This window comes from Hyaena hyaena, unplaced genomic scaffold, assembly GCF_003009895.1.
Source record: "Hyaena hyaena isolate Hyena2069 unplaced genomic scaffold, ASM300989v1 scaffold_0, whole genome shotgun sequence".
NCBI classification, from domain to species: domain Eukaryota; kingdom Metazoa; phylum Chordata; class Mammalia; order Carnivora; family Hyaenidae; genus Hyaena; species Hyaena hyaena.
The window spans coordinates 7,533,993-7,551,338 of NW_024080632.1; the positions used below are offsets into that span (position 1 = coordinate 7,533,993).

Here is a 17,346-nt window from a genome sequence, read left to right on the forward strand (position 1 = left end):
AGGCGAGCAAGCCAAGCCCTGCAGGCAGGCGGAGGCGGGCTTCCTTACCCATGTACTCCCTGTTGCATTTGAGAGCTTGCCTCACTTCCTCTTCGCTGCTGAAATCCACGAAGATGTACCCTGAGGGACAAAGACAGAGTGAGCAAACACAGGTGGGGGTTGCACAGGAATGCCCGTGCCGTGCTAGGTGTCTGGGGGGATCTGAGCAGAAAGCGGGGGGAAACTCTTGATTTCTGCCAAGTCTCCAAAACAGCGGACTTTCCCAGCCCCTCCTCCCCCAAGGCCAAACTTCTCTCTGCAGGGAGCGAGTGTGGAGACCCGGTGGCCTGGAGGGACTACGGAGTCAAGAACACAGGAGGCCTTCACCTCCCTTCCAGCCTCACCCCACCCGAACCAGGGCCCGCCTCTCAGCCTTCTTGGGGGATGAGCCCGAAGCCGAAGTGCTGTGATCAGCTCGGCGCCAGCATGGCCATCTCGACACTGTCTGTGAGTGCCCAAGGCCCTAGCGTACACACGAGGACTCAGGAGTCCTTCCTGGAGCACGGAGGCCTCACAGGGCCTCAACCCTGTGAGGCAGCAGAGAATCACGCCTAACGGGTGGCAATGCTGTAACCCCACCCAAAGCCCGTGGTCCAGGCCTCTGTCACAAGGCTATGTGATAAGATTCTCCTCCTCCTTCCTCTCTGTTCCCAAAGGCTCCTCATCTGTCCCCATAAACATACTTCCCCGCTTCTCTCCCCTCGGCCACACCCCAGCCCAGCCCCCTGCTGATCCTCCCCGGGAAGACTGCAAAGACCCACCCCGGCCCACTGCCCTTCGTGGGCCCTGCCTCCGACCCTTGTGTCACCAGCCACGGGACCGTTCTGCATCCAACTGTGGCCTCCCCCTGCATTAAGCCACTGGCAGGGACCTACACCCGGGCTGAAGTCCACGCTCACTAGTAAGCCCAGGTCTGGGGGCCAGGTCCCACGTCCCCACCAACTCTTCTAAGGGGACATTCTGCCACTCCTTGAAAGTGTCATGGCCACATGCTGCTCCCTCCAGCTCGGGGCCTCCAGTGTGGTTTTCCCTCAGCCCTGACACCTCCAACACGGTCCTCCCTGCTCCCTCTGGCCACCCCCTGCTCACCGTCTGGTCTCTGAAGTGCCGTGAAAGCAGACCCCCACCCCCACCCCCACCACTGTTAATAGCAGCTCTCGGGGAGCCTTCTGTAAGTGTTCAGCATTGTTTAGATGCCATGTGTGTACGAACTCACTGAGTGAATACAACCTAACGAGGTAGGACGCCCTACTACATAGATGGGGAAATCGAGGCACAGTCCCTCACCCCCGGTCACAGGGCTAGTGAGTGGACGAGCCGGGATCTGCGCCTGGGCGGATGCTCGTCACCACGTCCCCCCTGGTACCCGGAGAGCTGTGCAAGGAGGGAGGGCTGGCTGGTGGAGCGGACCCGCCTGGTGAGCAGGGCTCCGTGCTCAGAGATGGGGGAGGAAAGATGACGAGACCACCCCCCAAAGCAGGAGCCCCTTCGGCCCCAGAAGCCAGTCCCACAGTTCCCGGGCCCTCTGCCATGCCCGTCTTCTTGCCCGGGATGCCCTGCATGCCCAGGGCTGGCTGCCCCGGGGTTGGAGGCCCTCGGCGCGGTCCCTCCGTATGCTGCAGCCTGGCGGCCTGGCCAGCAAGCAGGCTCTCCAAGCTCAGGCCCTTGCTTCCAGAACGCCCCCCACCCCTCTGAAGCCTAGAGCGCGGCCGGCCCGCAGGAGTGGGAAGGGGCGCAGAATAGGGCAGCCCCGGGGCAGCGCCCCACACTCTCAGTGACTCAACAGTGTGCCTGTGGACCCGGCCCAGCAAATCCCTTTTTAAAAAAAATTTTTTTTAACGTTTATTTATTTTTGAGAGACAAAGAGAGCGAGCATGAGTGGGGAGGGGCAGGGAGAGAGGGAGACACAGAATCCGAAGCAGGCTCCAGGCTCCGCACCTGAGCGTCGGCACAAAGCCTGACGCGGGGCTGGAGCCCACGAACCGTGATATCATGACCTGAGCCCAAGTTGGCCGCTTCACCGACTGAGCCTCCCATGCGCCCTGGGACATCTGTTTAAACAGCACAGGTGAGTCCACGAGCGCAACTGTGGGCTGAGGTGGGAGGGGAGAGCAGAGGAGCAGGCCGTGGGAGGCAGACCCTGGTCCTGAGCACATCGCCCACCGCTCCCCCCCACCCCAAAGCAAATAGCAAATCCAGCAGCTGCCCCAGGCCTCCGTCGATACTGCCTGCCTCCTACCTCCTCCCATCGCCCCCCAGCACCGGCCTTACCTGTCTTGTTCCCGTGCACGTTTCTCACGATGCGAATGGCCACTGGTTTCAGGGGGGCCAGGAATTCCATGACGTTTTTCTACAAGAAGAGAAGTTTTTCCTCGTTTCTCCACCCAGCAACGGATGTTGTCACCCCATAAACAGGGACCAAATTTCTGAATTCAGAGAGGTCCCCACAGTGCCTCACCCTTCAGCCTCTCTCTGCCTCTAAATAACATGTATCTTTTCTCCATTGTAAAACTACCTTAGAAAAGGTTTAGAAAATGGGGCACCTGGGTGGCTTAGTCAGTTAAGCGTCCGACTTTCGCTTAGGTCATGATCTCGCGGTTCGTGGGTTCCAGCCCCGCGTCAGGCTCTGTGCTGACTGCCAGTTCAGAGCCTGGAGCCTGTTTCAGTCTGTGACTCCCTTTCTCTCTGACCCTCCCCTGCTCACGCTGTCTCTCTCTCTCTCCTAGAAATAAATAAATAAATAAATAAATAAATAAATAAATAAATAAATAAAAAAGAAAAAGAAAAGGTTTGGAAAAAAGAAATTGGGAGTGAAAAGCATAAACACATCTGTAAAATAGTAACGTTAGTCCCAATCAGCACTTTCAGGCATGCTTTCTGATCTCGGTTTTTTTTTCCTCCTTTTACACATTTGGGATTAACTGTGGCTTTTGTCACTTCTATTAGTGCTTGAATATTTGCCCCCGTTACTTCTTGAAGAAACAACAAATTTAAAGGGCTGTTGTAGATGGTCCCCAATTTTCTGAACTCTTTCTGTTTTGGACTAAGGGTGATTCAAACACATTTTCTTTTCTTTTTTAATGTTTCATTTACTTTTGAGAGGGACGGGGGAGGGGGAGGGAGAAAACAAGTGGGGGAGGGTCAGCAAGACAGGGCAACACAGAATCCGAAGCAGGCTCCAGGCTCCCAGCTGTCAGCAGAGCCTGATGTGGGGTTCGAACTCGTAAATCGCTGAGATCATGACCTGAGCCGAGGTCGGACACTTAACCAACTGAGCCAGGTGCCCCAAACACGTTTTCTTAAGATGCACACAGATATATGCAACAGCAGCAAATCCGAAAAGTACAAAACAAGAAAACAAAAATGGCCCCAAATTCCAATGCACAGCTCACTCTTGTTGGCTTTTTATTAAAAATGAAAGAGAAGGAACCATTCTCATCTGCGTACTGGCTTAAGCCCATTAGAGAAGCTTTTTAAAGGTCCAAGCGACCGTTAAAATCAAGGCATGACAAAATGAATGGAAGTCCAATAAAGTTGGGAATTTTTGCTGTTACTACCTCCATTTTTTAAAAAATGGCAAATTATCAAATTCTCCCCCACAAAGAATGGAAATGGAAAAACATTCCATGCTCATGGATTGGAAGAATAAATATAGTTAAAATGTCATTACTACCCAAAGCAATCTACACGTTCAATGCAATCCCAATCAAAATTGCACCAGTATACTTCTCAAAACTAGAACAAACTATCCGAAAATTTGTATGGAATGACCAAAAACCCCGAATAGCCAAAGTAATATTGGAGAAGAAAACCAAAACGGGAGGCATCACCATCCCAGACTTTAGCTTCTACTACAAAGCTGTAAGCATCAAGACAGTATGGTATTGGCACAAAAACAGACACAAAGACCAATGGAATAGGATAGACAACTCAGATTTGGACCCAAAAATATATGGCCAACTAAACTTTGACAAAGCAGGAAAGAGTATCCAATGGAAAAAAGACAGCCTCTTTAACAGATGGTGCTGGGAGACCTGGGCAGCAACATGCAGAAGAATGAAACTAGATCATTTTCTCACACCATACACAAAAATAAACTCAAAATGGATAAAGGACCTGAACGTGAGAAAAGAAACCATCAACACCCTAGAGGAAAAAGCACGAAACAACCTCCTTGACCTCCACCGCAGCAATTTCTTACTTGACACATCCCCAAAGGCAAGGGAATCAAGAGCAAAAAGGAACTATTGGGACCTCAGCAAGATTAAAAGCTCCTGCACGGCAAAGGAAACAATCCATAAAACTAATAGGCAACCTACAGAATGGGATAAGATAATTACAAAGGACATATCAGATAAAGGGTTAGTATCCAAAATCTGTAAGGAACTCACCAAACTCCACACCCAAAAACCAAACAATCCAGTGAAGAAATGGGCAGAAGACATGAACAGACACTTCTCCGGAGAGGACATCCAGATGGCCGACAGACACATGAAACGATGCTCAGCGTCCCTCCTCATCAGTGATATACAAATCAAAACCACACTAAGATACCACCTCATGCGGGTCAGAGTGGCTAAAATGAGCAAATCAGAGAACTCTAGATGCTGGCGAGGATGTGGAGAAAAGGGCTCCCTCCTACACCGTTGGTGGGAATATAAACTGGTGCAGCCCCTCGGGAAAACAGTGTGGAGGTTCCTCAGAAATTAACAGTAGAACTCCCCTATGACCCAGCAATAGCACTGCTAGGAATTTACCCAAGGGAAACAGGAGTGCTGATGCATAGGGGCACATGGACCTCAGTGTTCACAGCAGCACTCTCCACAATAGCCAAAACATGGAAAGAGCCTAAGTGTCCATCAACAGATGAATGGATCAAGAAGATGTGGTTTACCTATACGATGGAATACTACATGGCAATGAGAAAGAATGAAATCTGGCCATGTGTAGCAACATGGATGCAACTTGATGAGGGTGTTATGCTGAGCGAAATAAGTCAGGCAGAGAAGGAGAGCTACCATATGTTTGCACATATAGGAGGATTAGGAGGAACTTAATGGAGGACCGTGGGGGAGAAGAAGGGGGAAAATAGTGGGGGAAAGGGAGGGAGGCAAACCATGAGAGACTCTTGAATGCTGAGAACTGAGGGCAGATGAGGGTGTGGGGGAGGGGAAGGGCGGTGAAGGGCATGGAGGAGGGCACCTGTGGGGATGAGCACTGGGTGTTACATGGAAACCAACTTGACAATAAACTAGTTAGATAAATAAATAAAATAAAATAAAATAAAAATCTCCTACTTTAAACTCCTGTTACTTCCCCAAAGGAGGAAACGTAAAGAGTTCTCTGCTGTGTAAACCCAGAGTCCGCTCGCTCCGGCATGCAGGCCTAACACGGCCGGCGGCCTGACTTTGTCAGTACGGTTTGGCGCCCGGCCGTGCCTACTCGCACACCTATCGTGTCCGGCAGCCGCTACAGAGACCGTACGGATCACAAAGCCCTGAGTACATACCCGCTCGTCTTTTTCAAACATTTTTACCAGACGTCTCCCACCCCAGCATACGGGACCAGGGGGTGAAATCGGTCTTCCTCGGTCTCTGTACAGCCATTTCTGTCTCCTGACCCTGACTATGCCCGAGGTCTTCCTTAGCCCTTCTGACCGCAATTCCTTCCAGTTCAAGTCCTCAAGTACCCCAAAGCCCCCGTGCAGCAGAGCGTCCTCACCGCCCGCCCACCCCCCCACCCCCGCTCTCCCAGGAGCTCCTTCCCCTCGTCACGCTGTTGGCACCTACCTCCGTGACACTGAACGGGGCTCCCCGCAGCTTCACGGTGTGGGGGGTGGTGGGCTCCTTCTGGGCTGCTGGCTCGCCTGCCTGAACGATGGCACAGAGCAGAGACGGCCAGTGAGCTCCCGGCTATGGCTGCCGGAGGCGGCAGATCCGGACGTCTCAGCGAGTACTGCCAGGCCGAGCCAGGGGGCGCAGACAAGCATCGTGCCTGCCGTGGGGGGCAGGGTGTGCCAACAGGGGCTACAGGCTACGGGGGCGGGGGACACAGAGCCCGCGATGGGGCCTGGAGGGACGGTGACATTCGCTACCGGTGGCTCAGGGCTCACTCCGTGGCTGACACTGTCCAAGGGACTTGGCAGACGCTGCCGTCCTACTGAATCTTCAGAACAACCTTAGAGGATTATGGGTTCAGGACCTTGCTTGTAATTCCGGAACCCAAACGGCTCTGAAAAATGTAAATTTTCTCTTCTAATTTCTTGGGCAATAAAGCCTGGCCTGACTCGAAGTCACGTGCCAGGAAAATCTGCTCTGAGCTGACGCGATGCCGTGTACACTCGACCTTCACCCCTTGGAGCAGGAGTGGGTGCGTCTGGTTTCACGGCGGAAACGGGTGCTTAATGGGTTTCGCCCCAGGACCCACTGCGGGTGCGACACCGCACGGGCGCAGGGTAGCGCCCCGAACTCTGGCGCTTTGAGTGCCTGCACGGGCTCAGGCACAGGGGCTTTGGAAACCGGACATGGAGGCCGTTGCTTAGACAGGGACCAGAGCCAGAAGCACCTCACCCTCACCCCGGGTCCCACGGCTCCTGTGTCGGGGCTGGGATCTGAGCCCGCAGCTCTCGGACGTCTCTGTACTTGACGGACTGTCCAGAAGACACATTTTTAGGAGAAAAGGACAGAGCGTGCGACTGGAAGGGGCAAAAAATGAGGAAGGGAGGGGGATACGGAAAGAGGAAAGAGACAAGACATGTGGGGCCTTGACGGGGCCTGGGTGGGGTACAGGGAGGGCATGGGGCCCAAGCACGGCCTGGCAGGTTCCTAAGCAGAGAGGACGCCCCGGTGGGGGGCAAGGCGGCCGTTCCTGAAGGCTGCACCCACGTCTATAACGCAGACTTCAGAGCCCAGCAGCCCTGGACCTGAGTCCTGACCCCACGACTTCCCAGCTGTGACCTTGGACAAGCTGCTTCCCTCCTCTGGGCCTGTTTCCTCACCTAAAACACGGGACAAGAACCCCTGCACGCCCCCACCTCCGGGAAGGCTGTCCTAAGGGTCGCTGACAGATGACAAAGCACACATTGTACCCAGCGCGTAGCAAGCGCTCCATGAATCCCATCGCTGTTGTCGACTATGGGCTCACATCCACCTACCTTGCTCCTAAATGGTATCATCCGCTCCCACCCCTCATCCGGCTCATTAACACCCCTCAGGCGACCTCTCCGTGGTGCCGCAGAGAATAAACTCAAGGGGAGAAGTGGCTGCTCTGTGTCCCACGGCAAGCGGCAGGGCCGAGCCACAGAGCGGTCCTTCCCTTACGATGCACGCCGCCAGCACAGGGGCCGCAGGGAGCATGCGCGACGACAAGGGCAGAGCCCCCCCCCCCCCCACCTCGCGCACTGTGCGCCCTCACGCACACACCTCAGCTCTGGCCACTCCTGGTGGCTTGTTCCCAGATGGCGCGCGCAGCTCAGGGCCGTCTTGCTGGGCGGCCTCTTCCTCGGCCTCGCTCCCGGCCGTGCAGCTGACGGCTTCATCTTCACTCTCCTCCTCCTCCTCCTCCTCCTCGGATGACAGCGAGTCGGACTTCACCATCTTGGATTTCAGGTAATCCATGTCCGACAGCTCCCTCTGCACGGCTGCCCTGGGTTCGCGGCCATCCTCCTCTGCGAGGGGAAGCGGGGAGGCGGGGAGGCGGCGACGGCAGTGAGCAGGGCAGAGGCCAGGGGCGGCAGAGGGTATGGCAGCGCCCCCAGCGGGTCCTGACACGTGACGTTAGCCAGGGTGACACGTGGGGAGTTCGGATGCCTCATGGGCCACGGCTGGTGGACAGCCCGCGGCTCCCGGGGGCCAGCCCTGCCCTTTCAACTGCGACTGCCATTTTTTTCAGCGTGCAGACAGGACCGTCACTCCGGCCTCAGACCCCGCGGCGGTCTCCGGCCGCCTCCGGGACCCCGGCCCCAGCTCCTCGCCTGCAGCCGCCCCGAACCACGTGGGGCCCCCTCGAGATCCCGCGCTTCCCTCTGCCCCGTGCCCTGGCCACGCTCCTCCCTCAGCCGGCGACCCCCTTCCTGCGCCCCCCCTGCCGTGTCCCACCAACTCCCAGAGTCCTCCGGACTCCAGTTCTGCCAGAAGCTTTACCAGGCGTAAAATTCGCATGCAATTCATTCTCCCATCTTAAAGCGAAATCGCCGCCCGACCCACAACCATGGCAGCTGCCACCCCGGGTTGCGAGTGCTCCCACTCCCTCCGCCCCCACGTGACGCCATGGCCCCCTGCTGAGGATGGGCGCGTACCCGCAGGGAGGGGGTGCGGGGGGTGCCCTTACCTTCTGGGTCCTCCCTCGCCCCCTCCTCGTCACTCTCCTGCCCCGAGTCGGAGTCAAAGTTCAGGTAGTCGCTGGCAGGCCCCCCCTTCCCTTTCGGGGGCTCGGCGTCCAGGGCGTCGTTCGCCCAAGTGGCCGTCTGCGTTCGCTTCTGATGAACCGACAGGAACTCCTGGAACTCGGTGTCTTCCTTCAGCTGGTGGCACCGGAGCCGGGGACACAGGGGAAGAGGCGGAGAAGGCTCAGCTGGGGCGCCCGCCTGCCTCCCCGGACGCCAAGGGCATCCCTGAGCTCACGTCCCCGCCTCTGGAGGACCTGGGGTCACCCGCGGGTACTCTTCCTCACACTAGACGGCTACGGAGCCACAGACGTACAGCAAGGGAAGACACGGCCCGCCTCCGCCGTGCCGGGCCACCTCCCCCCCCCCCCGGGGCCTGCGCAGCCCTCCCGGCGCCGCGCCGGGGACCCACGCTCAAGGTCAGCAGGACACTCACCTTCTCCAGCTCACCTGCCACCTTTCTCGTCTTGTTGTCCTGGAAACAAGGCACAGACGGAGAAGGTCACGGATGAAGGGAGGATGGAACGCGTTGCCCGGGGAGCACCCGCCTTCAGGAACCACCTGCCAGGGGGCGTCTGGCCATTCCTGCTCCCACTGCCCAGCCCACCCCTCGCTGACACCGGGGTGGAGGGCGGGCGCGACCTTGTACGCACTTTCTTAGGTTCTGTGGGGACGGAGTCTCTGTCCTTCGAAGGGTTCTTAGGCTGGCTTGTTCTCTGAGCATGTTTGCTCCAGGCTCGGGGCTTGTTCGGGTCCCCAAACGCCTTGCAGAACTCCACCTGCGTGGGGGACAGTGGGTAATGGGGACACTGCCCCCTGCCCAGCACGGGCGCCCCCCTCCAGCACCTGGGAGCCGGGCCTTTTCCCAGAAGGGGCTGTCGCTTGCTGGCTGAGTTGGCTGAAGGAAATCGCAACTGACCCCTGAACAACAACCCCCAAGTGCCCGTCTCCACTCCTGCCCCGGCCACCCAGGTCGAAGGTCGCAACTGCCTAACCTTTCCGATCCGCGAAGTGGGAGGACAGTGCTCACTCCCACCTGCTGGTGCGGAGGCCCAGGGTGACTGCCGGGCGCGTGCACTTGTGGGTAAGTGCAGCGACTGTGATGACTTTGGGGACGACAAACCGAGGGCCGGCGGGGACCACAGCTGCCCTGGGACAGTGCGAGTTGGAACCGGGCGGGTCCCTGTGTACGCAGATTTCTTTTTTTGCTAAATACTGCACAGCACCATGAATGTCTTTTCTCTCGTGTTTCCCTAACGTGTTGGGGCTTTTTAGCCTATTTTATTGTAGGTTACATACAACGTACAAAATACGGGTTAACTGTTATCAGGAGGGGTCCCAGTCAATGGTGGGCTATGAGTAGTCAGATTTTGGGGAGGTGAAAAGTTATGCACAGATTTTTAATGGCACAGGGGTCGGCTCTGGAGCCGAGTTCTCAGCCATCCGGCCCCCGGGGTAGCTGACACATGGTGTCCAGGCTAAGCTGACGGCCTTCCGGATCACTGTAATTACTGTGGGGTAATTACACATGCTGAGGGCTCGGCTGGCCTCAGAGGATGGCTCTGGGGCGATGAGATGGGGGAGCGACCACTCGGGAGCCCGGAAGTGCTCGTATCAAGCCTGGGATGACACCGGCCCTCAGCACACTCCTGAGACGGCCGCGCTGAGAGCCACACTTTCTGCCACACTCATGAGTGCCAGGCAGCCACCTCTGCCTCCAGGGGACAGGTTGCCTGTCTGCCCCACCCCTTCGTACGGAGTTTCAAAAATAGTTCTGCTGTTTCCGTAGCAATGACACGTGCTCAATGTATAAAACTTAAATCAACAGAGGAAGATACAAGTGGAAAAAAAACCCCAAAAACCTGTTTTTACCCTAATTCCTATCACAGAGAAATTAAAATCCATCGGCACAGCTCTCCCTACACATCACACACATACAGACTAAAAATTATGATTTGGTGTGAATGGGATCACGTGACACATGACTGTCCAACATCCGGTTTTCCCTTCTCACCAAAGCGTTAAGGATGTGTCACCAACTGATTAAATGTACATAAGTGACACGGGCAGGACCTACTCCTCCGGGAAGCTCTCCTGGCCTTTCCCTCCACTCTCCAGGGTCCCTGGTGCTTCCCCGTCACAGCACTGATGACACCGACTGAAAGAGGATGGGGCCACAGGTGCCACATTTCTCTAAATCCAGTGAGTGCGGATGTGGAACAGAGCCTGTCAAAGTGCTTTTGGGGCAGCAGCACCGGCAGCATCTGTGAGCTTTTAGACACGCGCACCCTTGGGTCCCACCCTGTCCCCGCACTGAGGCAGAAACTGTGGGGGATTCGTACACGTGGAAGGTTCTGGAAGTCTGAGAGCCGGTGGGGTGGACCAGGGACAACATGGTCTGAAAGCAGCCAGGCCCTGGGCTGGAGCGGAGCAGGGAGGATCAGGTGGGGTCAGTTTCGCCGGGCGGGCAGAAGTGACTCACTGTGATCCGGGACGTGTCAATAAAACTCCTGTGGAAGTGGTTCAGTGCCGACCGGGCCTCCTCCTCCGACCTGAAGCCGATGAAGCCAAACTTCCGGAACTTGCCGTCCTTGGTGAACTTCAGGCTGCAGTCGGTCAGGGCGCCAAAGGAGGCAAACAGCTGCCTGAAACGCTCCTCCTTCATCTGGGACAGAAGGGGCACCATGAGGGAGGGGCGGGGGGGGTGCTCAGAGCCCAGGGGACGACAAGCTGAGGCCCTGGGACTCCCTGAGGGTGAACACACAGAGGCCAGGGGCAGGGTGTGCCCCGCACTGGGACCCGGCTGGACCAGTGACTCGCTCGCCCGCTGCGCCAATGAGGAACTCAAGACGGAAAGTGGCTGCAAGGAAATCGTCCCAGCTGCCAGGAGGGGCGCGAGCTCATCGGGAGGCCGGCACTGTGGCCGCTCCACGCCGAGCCCGGCACAGACCTGCAGAATAAGTGCGCGGACAAATGAACACGGTAGGTTACATGTGTCTGCTCGCTCACTGTGGCCGACGGAATAATGGAGTCAGTCCCCCAAAAGATGCCCACATCCGAATCCCTGGGCCACATGAGTGTGTGACTGTACACGGCAAAGGCCTTTCCGCAGCGGGGACTACATTAAGGGTCCTGGAGTATGTGGGCAGATCTGATGTCCGTGTCCCAGGAGATGGGGGGTTGGAGCTGGAAGAAGTGATGGGATGTCGTAGACAGAAAGAGACTGCAAGACGCCACGCCGTTGGCTTTGACCGCTCCGGGGCCGGCCCAGGGCCCAGGACAGCAGGCAGCCTGGAGAAGCTCAAAAACGGCCAGGAAACTAATTCTCCCCTAGGGTCTCTAACAGGAATGCAGCCCCACCAACACCCTGATGTTAGGATCTCGGCACCTGGGGGACTCAGTCGGTTATGTGTCCGACTGTGGCTCAGGCCATGATCTCAACGTTTCGTGGGTTCGAGCCCCGCGTCGGGCTCCCTGCTGATGCTGTGACTCCTGCTTGGGATTCTCACTCTCTCCCTCTATCTCTGCCCCTCGCCCACATGTGCACACTCTCTCAAAAATAACTAAGAATGCAATTTAAAAGAATAAAAGGTGTTCAGCTCTCCAAAACTGTAAGGTTATTAACGTGTACTGTTTAAGCCACTAAGTTTGTGGTAATTTCTTACAGGAACAATAGAAAACCAATTCGTTAACGTTCTTACGATTTGATCAAGGGGCCCCACGCTATGGAAACTGGCTTCTGGCCCCGTCCTCACTCCAGCCAGACGACCCACTCAACTCGGTGAGATTTTTAAGCAGTGACTGGGAGGGTGTGTGTGTGTGTGTGTGTGTGTGTGTGTGTGTGTGTGTGTGTTAATGAGGACACCAAGAACCCCACTAATAGCCAAAACAAGGACTAACATTAAAAAACTGGAGACCTTGGCAACCCAGTAAGGAGAAACACATTTTCCGAGGCAGGTTCGTAGTAGCTCTAAGCATTAAAATCCTAACACCCTATGCATTAGGGATTATTATCCACATTTTATAGAGGAGACATGAAGCTCACAGAGGTCAATGGTCTACACAAGGTGTACACAAGGTCTGTGACTCAGCTCAGATACATAAGAGGCAGTGAATCATCTCCCCCATTACCTGGGAGCAGCCACACTCAAGTCCACACTGTTCCTGTCAAAAGCCCCTTGGCGACTTTCTGACACCGAAGGCTCACGAAGAAGGAGCTAAGGTAAAACACGACATTCTCCATGATGTGGCCTGACCCACCCCTTCGGCCCCACCTCTTGCCAAACTCCTCGCAGCCTTCCCTGACTCTCCCCTCTGCGATATTCCTGGGCATTTCCCATGGGTGCAGCATCCCCAGCAGGCCCTGGCTAACTCCTCGTTCCCAATACAGTCAGCTCCCCCAGGAGGCGTCTCCCACACTCCTCAAGTGGCTCAGGTAACCAAGCCATCCGTGCTCACCAGTACGGGGTCATACTTCAATCCCTGCACCTCATGTCACAGTGATTGGGCCCCTGATCTCCTCGTGCTATAAAGGCGGGGACTGGATTTTATCTCCCACTATCCAGTGTCAGCAACATGACGAGCACTCACTACCACATACGTGTGGGAAAAGCATTAAGAAAAGTGCACGCAGTCGCGCAACGAAAGACAGTATGATATAGGAATGAACATTCTAGAAGCAGACTGCTCAATTCAATCCCGGCTCTCTGAATTACCGGTGGTGTGCGAACTCACGCAAATCACCCTCCTTTGCTGTAGTTCAGTTTCTTCACCTTTAAAATGGGCGTAATAATGGAACTGACCTTGTCGGGTTCTGCTGAGGAATAAATGAGTTACTTTACCAAAAGCAACTGATACAGCGCCTGGGATTCAGTAAGCTCCGCAAATGTTAGCTGCTACTACTATTTTTTGTTTGTGAATTCTTTCACTCATCAGACAAGACAAGCAATGGTAAGAGGGCCAGTCCAATGGGAGAAGAAGCTCAGTGAGATGGAAGTTGGGAGGGAAGAAAGGGTAGCCATGCTAAGTTCATCCATCAAAGCAAGGCACCAAGAGACACTGCCTAAAGCAGATGTATGGATCAATATGTATTCTGAAGGTTTACTCTTTAGGGTAAATAACGCAAGAATTAAAAATAATAATATAACAGACTGGAAGGGAAGAATAGATGATCGAGATTCCTCATCTCGCTTAGAGGAGCACCAGCAGATAGTCACTGAGGTAAATAGACCACAAAATGGGGGAGAGAGCACACTATTTGGGCATGAAGAACTACCAACGAGGCGTCCTAAAAACAAACCATTGAAGGCAGTTCCTCCTGCAGAGAAAAACAGAGGTAGGACGGAGCAAAAGATTTTGCTTTTCATTTCATACAGCGTTGTACTGTTTGAATTCTTCTCTTTTAATTTGTACTGTTTGAATTCTTAAAATCCTGTCATGGGTCCCCCCACAACCGCTGGGGGGGGGGGGAGTCACACACACACACACACACACACTCACAATAAAGCAGTAATGGCTTTGTGTGTCACTCCTTCTAAAGTGAGAAGTTCCTGAGGAGTCAGAGCTAAGAGTACAGAAGCTCCCTCATCCCACCCGAAGGGCACATTTTGTATTTTGGGAACCAGCTTACCGGCGCCAGTGGTGTGGGAGCCCTTCAGCCCAACAAAAATAGTAGAATAGGTAAGGATGCACACCAGGGGCACTGCCTCCAGTCATCTGACTTCCCGTGCTTCCAAGCTAGCTGTCTCTTCACTCGAATGCCTACTACGTGCCAGGTTCTGTGCTGGGCTCTTGAAAGAGTGGCAAGTACGACCGACTCACCCCTCCCTACTTATCGGAGACACGGTTTAAAGCCCTTCACACGCACTCGGTTTGCTTACATTACGCCCACGGGCCCTAAAGGCGGGAGTCGGGATTGTAACGCACGTCCTCAACCTAATACTCCCCATGTGCCTCGCCAACAGCTTCCCGGGTGGGAGACGAACACGAGTCAGGATCCGACCCAGTCAACAAGTCAACAAAAAAAAACGTGATCGGACCAGAGGGGCTGTGGGAGAGCATTCGGCACACGTGGGGTGTTGGCCACGTCCCCAGGAAAAGTTGTCGGGATGGAAGGCAGGTACCCTCGGAGCTGGGGAACCTCGAGCGCTCGCGATCCCCCTCTGCCAACTGCCCAATGGGGATCTGCCACGGATCCTGCCCCTTGTGGATTTCGAACACGTCCTGAGTCCTGCCCCAGGGCCGAAGCCCCTCAATTCTCTCCAGCCACCTCCTTCCTAGCCCCCAACTCCTGGCTGGCCCCAATTTCAGAGTCTCAAGCCCAGGCCCTGCACTCACCCCATTCGGGAGGTTCTTCACGATCAGTCGCGACATGGCGCACGGTCCCCACGGTTTCGATTCCAGCGCGGGTGGACTGCGTCTCTCACCCACAACTTTCACGCTGCAGCTCTGGGGGCCGCCATCTTTGGCGAGCCGGAACAAGATCACGTGTTTCAGACGTAAGCCCGCCCTCTCCGGAAGCAGGCGTGGCCGAACCGGAGCGACCCAAGGAAGTCACACCCCTCAAGGGGCGGGCCTGAGCGTTTGCATTCTGCGCAGGCGCAGGCTGTTTGGCCGCCGTGGAAGAAACCACTGAAGCAGCGCAGGCGGCAGGGGGCGCTGGTTGGCTGGGGTCTGCGTGTTTGAGGGCGGAGGACCGCTCTGAAATCGTTTTCGCCTCTTTCTGCATTTACTTTTATATCGAATCCTAAAACAGCTCCAAGAAGGGGGGCGGGGTAAGGATTAGGGATGCTTGCTTCCCCTTCGGAGATGGGGAAACTGAGGGCCAGAAAGACTGCCAGGCACATGAACCTATGTGAGCATCGCTTGTAAATATTAGAATGTGTCCATTGGAAATAAACACCTCTGTTTTGCGGACGGGTCAATTGGAACCAGATTAAGGCAGCTGCTCAAAGTCCCAGAGCTGTTGCATATTAAATAGTATTAAGTAGTCTTAATAGCTAGGATTTTGAGGCTTACTGGTTTCCTACAGGTGTTGTAACATTACCAGAAATTTAGTGACTTAACAGAAATGTATTTCTTCACAGTTCTGGAGGCAAGAAACCCTAAAGCAAGGTGTGGGCAGGGCTGCACCCTCCTGGTAGTCTCTAGGGCAAGACCCTTCCCGGCGGCCCCAGGTTGCCCCTGCCTCCTGCTGACCATGCCTTCTCCCCTGTGCCTCTGCGTCATATCCACTCCCCTCTCCTTTCTCTCACTGGGCTTAGAGCCCATCTCAAATCCAGGATGACCTCATCTCAGGATCCTTAACTTTCTATCTGCAAGGACCCTTTTCCAACTAAGGTCACATTGGTATCTTCCAGGGTTTAAGGGCATGGGAGTGTATCTCTTTGGGGGACACCATTCAACCCCCTACATGAGGATTTTTTGGTTTGTGTAGACGGTTACTTGGAAGATCGAATTTCATCCTCTCCGCCTCTTGCAGTCTGTGTGAGGAAAGCACGCATACACATGTAAAAATGTACCCTCGCACGCCTGGAGTGGATGATGTAAGGGGTCACTGTGTTTTGATGTCATTCGTTTATTCAATAGATATTGATATTCATGAAAGTGCTCTTTAATTAAATGACAGTTAGGGGGTTGTTTCTGCACACGGAGACCCTGGTCAGGAGGGGCTGGAGCAGGCTTTATAAGGCAGCCTTTTATGAGGGGGCAAGTGCGGGCAGCTCCGCCAGCCTGGCTTCATGTACTTTTATTTTCTTATTTTCATGAACTGCCTTTATTAAAATGTGCAACTAAACGTAGCCTTCCCTAAAGAAATTCACAAATCAGAACGCCTTTCAAAGGTATTAAAAGAAATGGAATGTTCCTTGCCAATCTGTGTGTCCCGATGCCTGGCCAGGAAAATATGGCCACCACATGTCCAGGACGGAGGGACCGCTCCTGGCTTCTATTGTATATCCTTGTGCATTTAATAAACAGCCGCGCTGTAACATTATTATTAATCTTCCTGCTCTCCTTCCTTGCCAGTTTGTCTGTCTCCCTTTCTTTCCCGGCAAATATAATCCAGGGGCACCTGGGCCCCACCAGACTGGCCTCTCTGATCATACCCAGGGATTCGCAAACAATCACACAGGTCTAAGCCAGCTCTACCTGAAGCTGCCTTCACCAGTCTACTGGGGACTGTGGGAAGTTGTGTCTGGATCGTGAGGAAGTTACCTTCCCAGGAGGAAAAGTCCGTGGGAAGGACTTGGAAGGGTTTGGTAGAAGCAGCATAGGGAGAGGAGCGGAAATTGGAGTCTTGATTTCATCCACGTGAAGAGTCTAATTATGAGAAGACATCAGATAACCCCCAAGTGGGAGACATCCCCAAAAATCCCTGATCAGGACTCCTCAAAACTGACAAGGTCATCAAGAGCACAGAAGTCTGAGAAACCATCCCAGCCAGGAGGAGCCTGAGGAGACAGGACAACTAAAGGTAATATGGGATCCGGGGACAGAAAAAGAGAAAGGCTGAGGACGTCCCAACAAAGCACGCACGTTAGTTAATAATATTGTATTGACACTAGTTCAGTCGTGACAAACGGACCATAGTGGTGCTATGTGGAAGCAAGTGCGGGCAGAGAGCCTTTCCTTTTCTTCACCTTGCTTTCTGCCCCTTCAAATACACCTTCGCGATTATTCCACATCTATAAATACCAAACTCTCAAATCCTTTTGCTTTTCAAATATCCTTAAAAAGATCTAAGAAACTCTTAATTATAGAAGCACCTTAGATTTACAGAAAACAGTTCCCTGGCGGTTAGCATCACCATGGTGACAGTTGAATCAATACTGATACATTGTTACTAACTCAAGTCCATGCTTTGCTCGGAGGTCCTCAGTCTCCCCCTCCCCCAGCTTCTTATTTCTGTTCCAAGTCTTCCTCTG

At 54.5% G+C, this 17,346-nt stretch overlaps 1 protein-coding gene across 2 annotated transcripts in view; it reads right to left on the bottom strand.

Annotated features, from left to right (window-relative positions):
• RBM19 (RNA binding motif protein 19) overlaps window positions 1-14,884 on the bottom strand; it is a 131,724-nt gene extending 116,840 nt beyond the window's left edge. For both annotated transcript variants that reach the window (XM_039251191.1, XM_039251267.1), the window contains exons 1-9: window positions 14,759-14,884; window positions 10,905-11,087; window positions 9,076-9,201; window positions 8,859-8,897; window positions 8,368-8,560; window positions 7,461-7,705; window positions 5,829-5,909; window positions 2,311-2,389; window positions 49-120 (exon numbers count right to left, since the gene is read on the bottom strand). In XM_039251191.1, coding sequence (XP_039107122.1) covers window positions 49-120; window positions 2,311-2,389; window positions 5,829-5,909; window positions 7,461-7,705; window positions 8,368-8,560; window positions 8,859-8,897; window positions 9,076-9,201; window positions 10,905-11,087; window positions 14,759-14,794 — 1,054 coding nt within the window. In that variant the 5' untranslated portion in view covers window positions 14,795-14,884. The remainder of the gene's footprint in view (window positions 1-48; window positions 121-2,310; window positions 2,390-5,828; window positions 5,910-7,460; window positions 7,706-8,367; window positions 8,561-8,858; window positions 8,898-9,075; window positions 9,202-10,904; window positions 11,088-14,758) is intronic.
• Between the last annotated feature and the right edge of the window lie 2,462 nt (window positions 14,885-17,346).